Source organism: Eptatretus burgeri, chromosome 7 (assembly GCF_056783735.1).
Source record: "Eptatretus burgeri isolate ZD-2024b chromosome 7, Ebu_testis_v1, whole genome shotgun sequence".
NCBI classification, from domain to species: domain Eukaryota; kingdom Metazoa; phylum Chordata; class Myxini; order Myxiniformes; family Myxinidae; genus Eptatretus; species Eptatretus burgeri.
The window spans coordinates 48,197,916-48,206,940 of record NC_140967.1 but is presented as its reverse complement, the minus strand read 5'-3'; the positions used below and the strand labels follow the sequence as shown (position 1 = coordinate 48,206,940).

Below are 9,025 nucleotides of genomic sequence, written 5' to 3'. Positions count from 1 at the left end.
TTAGTCTCCAAATTCTTTCTCCATTTGTAACATAGTTAGAGTGAGGAGGTATTGAGTGAACAATGAAACAAATTCTGGTTTTAGGTTATCCATCACCTTGAAGCCTTTTCTCATGTAGAGTCGTTGTGCTTCATATTGAACACCAGATGTGTACAGCACACATACGCGATATCCGAATTCCTTTGCTTCATGCAGAGCCACATTGAGGAGAGCGGAGGCGATTCCCCGACGTCGATGCAACTGTTGCACGTACATGCGCATAAGCTGGCAAACCAAGGGACGATCAGATTGTTGTCTGATTGCGACTGTGCCGACAAGCCGACCATCTGCCTCCGCCACCCAGAACCAGGCTCCACGAGGGGACACATAACTGCTTCGGATGTTGCTCATGTCCTTTGCCAACACATTGCTCAAGTGCGAGTTATAAGTTTTCCATGCACTCCAAGAAGTTATCAACAGAAGAGACGAAACAGAAAGTGCTCCAGCCTTGAATGAAGAAAAGGCGAGGCATGGTACAGCAAAAGAGATGATTAGAATCAGCAGGATGCGAATAGTTCGGATGGAGGTCTTCATTCCCATCCAGTATAAAGAGCCCATTCCCTCACAAAAGATTTTCCGTGCATCATGATAGTCTTCATCTCTGTACGGCCTTATGGTATACCCCGAGGGAAGTGGGACATTCGCTCTGCTGGACATGATGCTCTCCACTCTATTTTCGATCTTGGGAGGTTTATAAAGTCCTTCCTCAATTGGAATGTCATGAATGGATGCCTTCTTCATATGACTCTAAAGCAAGACAAAGTTCAAACACATTATCTGATGTTACTGTTGAACATTGGGCTCTTCTTATCTGTGTCCTTCAAACTTTTCCCAGAACTCATGAAAGTTTGACATGATTCGTGTGATTGGCCAATTCCATCTCATCAGCTATATTTTTTGTTCTTTTATCCCCTCCATCATGCAAAATCTACCTATATAAAACGCAGTGTGTGTTTACGTATTTGTGTGTTTGTCTGTCCCCCGTCATAAGGACGATTTGAGTCAGGTTTTAAAGACCAGTCTCAAAACATGACTTTGTTCATTATGATATATTTTTCAGAATAAAAAAACTCCCCAAAAACATTTTTTCACAAAAGAGTAATTACGTCTTCTATCGGAATTGCAGATGGTGACTTATAGAGGGGCCTCAAGGGCGAGGTTCAGAAGCGTTTAAAAAAAATAAACAATAAATACGAGGCACAGGTTGGTGACATTCGCTGCACTTGACGTGTGACTGTATGTGCGCTGCGCAGAGTAAAACGATTGTTCCTTTCCGTCCGTAGGATGTCCAATACAATCCCAGATGAAGCAAAATACTCCAAGGACCAAATAGACCCAAAACTCCCCGAGGACCCCAAAAGACCTTGGAGAGCCAAAAGTCCTTGATGACCCAAAAGACCCCGAGAACCCAAAATACCCCTAAGACCTTGTAGACCCTTTAAAGCTCGACTATAAATAGATGAGGTGTGTGTGTGTGTTTATTTGTGTGAAGTTGAGTAGATAAGGCTAATTAACTGGTGTGTATGTGTGTGTGTGTGTGTGTGTGTGTGTGTGTGTGTGTGTGTGTGTGTGTGTGTGTGTTGAGCTGAGTTGATTCGGCTAATTCACTGGTGTGTGTGTTGAGCTGAGTAGATAAGGCTAATTAACTGGTGTGTGTATGTGTGTGTGTATTTGTGTGAAGTTGAGTAGATAAGGCTAATTAACTGGTGTGTGTGTGTGTTGAGCTGAGTCGATAAGGCTAATTAACTGGTGTGTGTGTGTGTTGAGCTGAGTCGATAAGGCTAATTAACTGGTGTGTGTGTGTGTGTGTGTGTGTGTGTGTGTGTGTGTGTGTGTGTGTGTGTGTTGAGCTGAGTTGATTAGGCCAATTAACTGCAAAAATCTGTTAAAATTCCCATGTTTTAAACACATGCCATGTTAAGGAATATAAAGCAGCTTTGTAGGTATTTCCATGATGGCACGGCATTATAACGACAAAATAAACAATAAAAACAATGATAACATTGTAACAAAGCATATATTAATAAATACAACAACAATAAGAATAGTAGTATAACATGGTGATAATAATAAAGAACATGTAATCCTCACACTGGCCCAAGCACATCTGGACTTGGTGAAAGGCAACCCAATGCTCAAGAAGTACAGCAGGGAGCTTAAGGCGCTGTCACACCTTGACGATTTCGCCAGCAATGTCAACGCATAAAAATGCATGTAAAACGTTGGCATACGCTGAAATTTTGATGTTTTTTTTTAAAGTTTTGGTCGTATTCATAACGTGTTGGTCGTATGCATAACATATTAGTAACGGGCACAGAACGTTTCGTTGTCTTAAAGATAACTTATACCAACGAATGCTTAGCCTGTTGTCGGCGTTCACAACCTTTGCCCAACGATAGTTTAACTTAGGCATAGCGTGCTGCACATATCGCCGACAAACTCGTGGCGTAGCCTGTTAAAAACCTGCCGCACGCCGATTTAAATCATAACCGCCTGAGAATTGGAAGTGTCAACCCCGCAGTCACACCTTGACGATTTAGCCAGCGTATGCCGACCTATGAAAAATGTGTCTAAAACGCTGGCACACGTCGAATACGTTATGGGTAAGTTGTGTATACGTTAAGAGCACGCTGCAAAACGATCAAGTATGCTGTCATATTTCGTTGTACGTCTAGTACGTCGTGAAATTTCAAGCATGCTGAAAATTTTACGACATACTCGCTGTATGGCTCACACGTTCCGCTACGCTGGGAATAAGTTGTAGGCACGATATGCGATCGTTGACACACGTCGACACAAGTTCCTTGAAAGTTACTCATAAGTCGAAACACGTCGAGGTAATGTTTAGCATAGCCGAAACTTATTTTCTCCGTCAAGGCACATTTTCTTTTTTTCTCCTTGGCTCCGTGAAGGCACGTGACAAAATATCTGAAGTTGTTGTTGTTTTTTATGATTATTATTATTTCTTTTTAGTCTATCACGAATTTTAAAATATATTCGGACATTTGCTTTTAAGTTTCGACGTCGAGGTGACAATATCCTCAAACAGAAAATATTCACAGAGGAGGAACTAAGAATAAGACATGGGCAAACTGAAGAGGCAATCGGACGTGACGTAACGGCACGTGATGAAATATCGGAAGTTATTGGTTTTTTTTGTGTTTTTTTTAACGCTGCCAATACACCATGATACGATAGCTGTAAATTATAAACACGTTCAGTAAGTTCTGTGGTCGTCCGGAAGACGTCAATCAAATAAGTCTACATACGTCAATATGCGTTGGAGGTACGTTACACATAGGTTCAAAGTACGTTACTCAAAGGTTAGAAATAAGTTTTGGGTGTGCTAAGCATTACTTCGACGTGTTTCAACTTATGAGTAACTTACAAGTAACGTGTGTCGACGTGTCAACGATCACATAACGTGCCTCGACGTGTGTCAACGATCGTGTAACGTGCCTACAACACATTACTCATAGGTTATAAATAAGTTTCGGGTACGCTAATCATTACCTCGACGTGTTTCGACTTATGAGTAACTTACAAGTAACGTGTGTCGACGTGTGTCAATGATCACATAACGTGCTACAACTTATGGCCAGCATAGCGGAACGTGTGAGTCATACGCTGGCATACGTTGTAAAATTTCAAGCATGCTAAAATTTGAGGACAACCGCAAAGTACAACGATGAAAGCCAGCGTACTACGACGTATGGCAGTGTTTTTCAGCGTGCTCTTAATGTCATCAAAACTTACCAATAACATATTTGACGTGTGCCAGCGTTTTAGCCAAATTTTTCATAAGTCGGCAAACGCTGGCTAAATCTTCAAGGTGTGACAGCGCCTTAAGCAACAAGGCTGTGAAGAACAATTAAAATTTGGTCCAACGGGCTCACGAGTTATCATACTGAACAGTTTGTGAAACAATAAATCCTATTAAAGTAGTGACAGTCATTGCACACATCTTTCCCTTGGCAATTACCCCATGCGCACACGAGGCAAAAAACAGGGTTAAGCATTTTAGTTCACTTTGTCTGTCTGTCTGTCTGTCCAAAACCATCATTTTATCATTGAGGTCAACAACTTCATTTCAACTGAATGTTTTATTTTGAACACGAATCGGAAAACGAACCTGAAGTTTAGCAGTACTTTGGCTCTGGATTCTCCCGCTCGCACATGCACAGAGAGGAGCAAGATGAATTTTTTTGTCTGTCTCTCTGGCAAACGAAATTGAAAATCATTCCAAACAGGAAACTTACTGTTTTTAAAGATGTCATAAAGGACACAAACAACAGTCACGAATAACTAATGTAATGTGTTAAATAAGGTGGTGTAAAAGAAGCTGCGTCAATGGTGGGGAAACTTCCCCCAAAAATTTTTTACAACCTTCAAAATCTTTACTTTCTTTTATTTCAATTGAATTATACATTTGAACACTGCAGAACACAAATCACTTTATTAGCACTTTCAAAAACGTTCCATGAGCTCTCTATTTAATTGTGTCTTGGTGTTACTTTATGGTATTCCTCTGCAACGAATGTCGATCGAAATTGATAAATTGAGACAAGGTGATCTTCACTTTCCTCCATTTTTTCAACATTTTTCACAGTTTGTTATTGGCTTTTAACAGTGACAAAATGTTACGAAGGCCTTGCAGGTGGATAGTTCAGGTGTGCCAAGGAAAGACTTTGTATGACGGAGGATGCCGAGTCGGCAACTGGCTATGGAGACCAACTTAGAAATGTGGTTGGGAGCAAGAGAAAGGGGAAGTGGTGGGATGGGTGTCTGGAGGAAGGGGTTGGGGTAGGAGGAGGCAAGCGAGGGGTGGGATGAGGGAGGGGAAGGGGTGGGGTGGGAGTCCAGATGGAGGGGAAGGGTTGGGGATGGGAGGAGAAACCCAGTGTTTCCCTGCAACACCAGGTACCTTTGCTGGAATATATCTTCTATAGTATAATGAAGGGGTGTCTGTCTGTCCGTCCCCAAACTACTCCTTCATTTTTGGGGCTAGCCCCATCAAACCTTCTGTGGAACATTTTGGAGTCTCAGCAGATATACCTCAGATGGGTGGGAGGTTTCAGAAATACGTCAACACAATTATTATTTTGACTTTCGATCCATACAAAACTGGAAGTCAACACAATCACAGGTTCGGCAGAAACATTCCCTGGTTCGATAAAATTTCAATACAATTGTGATTTTATTTCCACCCGAATGAACCCGCTTTTATCAATTCTAAAGTTGGTGGGAGGTTTCATAAATTTCTCAACACAATAACGATTTTAGTTTTTGATCCGTATGAAGTGTTTTGTGTCCTCTCTTTCTTGAAGGCAGATTAGTCTGTATTGGTTGTCATGTGAGAACAGCATCGATACTTGGTTCCCAAACGAGTGTTTGTATTTTGTTTTAGTAAAGGTACAGTGTAAATTTGTGATTGAAATGATGCTCTTTGGAATGAAAATATATAGACATTGAGATAAAAGCAGGAGGAGGAAATTATGTGAGGGTTTCCACTTCTGACATTTGCTGAATCGGCATTTTCACTTTCACCATTGACATCCACCTTACTTATTTTAGGTTCAGCTGCAATACATTTTTTGCCCAAGTCCTTCATGAACTGGCTATCCATCCTTCGAATGAGGATGTCACAGGATTTGTGGAATTTATTGGTGCAAACTTTTTTTTTAGAGGGAGACGTACGCTCCCTCCCACATCTAGAAATTTCACATTTTCAGAAAAAACAAGACATTCCACAAATTTCAGAAAATTAATTAAATATACAAAATGAGAATACCTTGGTTGGATAAGTGTCCACACTTATAAAAGCAATTGTAAATTAGGTCAGGTGTTACCAATCACCTTCAAAATCACACACCAAGTTAATTTGCATCCACCTGTGTTAAATTGTCGTGATTATGATTATTTCAGAACAAATTCAGCTTTTCCTGGAAGTTTCGTCTGCTGGGTAGTGCATTTCACAGCAAAGACTCAATCACGAATGGTGATGGCAGCATCATGTTATGGGGACGTTTCTCATCAGCAGAGACTGGGACACTTGTTAGGATGGAAGGGAAAATGGATGGAGAAAATACCCAAAAAAATCCTTGAGGAAAACCTGCTGCCCTCTGCAAGAAAGCTGAAATTGGGATGGAAGTTCACCTTTCAGCATGATAATGGCCAGAAGCACACAACCAAAGCTACACTGGAGTGGCAAAGGAACAAAAAGATAAATGTCCTTCAATGGCCCAGTCAGAGCCAATCCAATCAAGAATCCGAGGCATGACTTGAAGAATGCTGTCCATCAATGCTCCCCACACAACTTGACTGAGCTTGAACAGTTTTTTGCAGAACAACGGTTTTGTACAGAAACTATACTCTGGTACTCAGAGTGCTATGACGTGTGGTCATTCCATCTCTGACTTATTTTCAGTTGTTACTGGAGTTTTTCAGGAGTGTGTCCTGGCATGACACTTTTCAGTGCCTGTATGGACTGGATAATGGGGAGGATACCAAAGAGATCAAGCTGTGGTGTATTGTTTGGGAATGTGAGGATCTCTGACCTTGATGCAGTCATCTTTTCAGAGACGCTGGATATCCATACGAGGTCCCTCGAGGAGCTGAATGAGTCAGAGCCACTGTAATTAACGGTTTCCTGCATCAAAACTAATATCCAGGCATTCATTGACATCTTGGATGCTGCTCTCTTGTCTTAACCTGTTTATGGCGAGGATGTTGAAGTCACGGAGCGATTCACTTACATTGGTAGTGATATTCATGGCTCTGCATGTCACAAGTCCGAAGTCTATAGATGTTTGGGTTGGGCCTGGGGACATGGATTCACTGGATCATGGGGTGTGGTGCTGTCGGTACCTACGCAGGAGGACGAAAGTCTGAGTTTAAGTCCTTGGTCCTTCTAGTCTTGCTCAACAAATGTGGGACTTGGACTCTGACGAAGGATCTGAGATGGAAACTTAACTCCTTCAGTATCATAACTCTTCAGACAATCCTCAGCTATCGCTGGTCATGGTCAGACTCTGTGTCCAATGAGCGGTTGCTGAGAGAGACGGAGATTCGATTTGTTACCTACATAGTCAGTCAGCGTCAGCAGTGACTGTATGGACATATGGCTCATTTTCCTGACACTGATCCTGCTCTCCAGATGATTCACTCAATGAGAACGCCTCATGAGTGGAGGAGGCCAATGGGCCGACCACATGTCTCGTGGTTGCAGCAGGTTGAATGGCATCTCAAGGAGATGGGGATGGACCAGCATCTGCCTGGGCGATGGCCAGACGGAGGCCCCTGGAGTACTGGCGGAAAGTGGACACAGCGACACGCTGCTCCAGTGCAAGCTCCCATAACTGACCAGATGTGACGATGAAGGGCATCCCGATTCACTGAATCGAATGCTTTGCAGAGCTCAACATAGGCTGCAAGCAGCCCCTGCCAAAACTCTCATCTGCATTTGGTGAAGAACCTGAAGCGTAAGGATATGGTCATTCATTGACCTCTTTGGAATAAAGCCTGACTGCTCTGGGCGCCGGTGCTCAAGCAGATGGTGGTGAACCCTTTCAATAATTATCCGAGCAAAGACCTTGGCCAGCACTGAGAGCAGCGTCACCCCTCAGTTGTTGCAGTCCTGGTGATCCCTCTTCCCTTTCCAGAGAGGGACAACAAGGCTCCTCTTCCAGTCAGTTGGGATTATGCCTGTGTTCCAAACAGAGCATATAATTACGTGCAACGACACGAGTACAGCATTTTCACCAACCTTGAGAAGTTTAGCATGGATACCACATATCCCAGGAGCTTCACCCCATTTCAAGCGGTTCATCGCTGCCAGTTTTTCCACAAAACGAACGTGGTTCACAGTTGATTTGAGGGTCAGCAATAGGAATGGTAACACCCCTGATGTCCAACTCAACAGCTGGTGGGTCAGTCTGGTACAGCTGCTCAAAGTAATTGGCCCAGCCAGACTTCGCTTCAGATTACTCTATCAAGAGCCCACCACCCTCTGCTCTAGTGGCAGTACACCAAGGGACAGGCTTGGAGGAACATAATGCACAAATTCCCCTGTAAGCAGAATGAGAATTACTTGACCAGAGGTGATGCTGTACCCCTTCCAGATTCCTCAGACATTGGCCTCCTTGACAACCTTCAGCACATGTTCCGTTTTATACCTCAACTGCCTGAATAGCTCAGCTCTGCCATTAAGCCAGGCCCTGCAACTCTGGTCAATGTTATCCATTGACCCTTGAGAGACAGTGTCCCTTGAGAGACAAAGTTGTTCTTCGCCTGATGGTGGGTTCCATGATATCCACCAGCAATATCAAGGATGGTAGTCTTGAAGGCACTCCACAACTCTTCAGGATTCCCCAAAGCATGCAGAGCCCCCCCCCCCCAAATCCCAACTCAGCCTGTTAGCTTCCTCCTCAGCTGCCATGTCATCCTTGAGATTGCCAACATTCAGCCAAGGTTGGGATGGCACTATTCTCCAGATTTAGACTGCAACTTCAGAGTTGCTACAACAAGCCTGTGGTTGGTATTGAGGAACTGAGACCTCAATTCCAGAAGACCTTGCAGTTCTGAATCATCCTCCAGCGACCATCAATGAGCACATGGTCAATCTCCTTTGCCATATCACCAACATTGGAATAACAAGTCCAGCGATGAGCCTGTGGGTGTTGAAATAATGAACCAGCCAGCCCAATTCCCTGACTTGTTGGAAAGTCAAGGAACTTAGTGATATTCAGGTTGACAGTTCCAGACCCATGGGGACCAACACATGTTTGATAAAAATCCATATCAGTGTCAGTCGATGTATTGAAATCCCCCAAGATGAGAAGAGCATCTCGCATGGGACACTGATCAACCACAGACTCAGGTGTGCCATAGAATGCGCCCTTCACGGTGAGATCACTCACCTCGGTCGGAGCATACGCATAGACCAGGGAAACGACACCCAAGGAGTAATGAATTCTCAGTTTCATAA

The 9,025-nt window shown here is 43.3% G+C and overlaps 1 protein-coding gene across 1 annotated transcript; it reads right to left on the bottom strand.

The window, feature by feature from the left end:
* On the bottom strand, positions 1-780 carry LOC147023217 (N-acetyltransferase 8-like). The gene has a single exon (XM_085890331.1). The coding sequence runs from the start codon at positions 778-780 to the stop codon at positions 1-3; it is 780 nt and encodes a 259-aa protein (XP_085746457.1).
* Positions 781-9,025: the final 8,245 nt, after the last annotated feature.

Coding starts and splice junctions, on each gene's coding strand:
- LOC147023217 (XM_085890331.1), bottom strand. CDS start 780: ATGAAGAAGGCATCCATTCATGACATTCCAATTGAGGAAGGACTTTAT.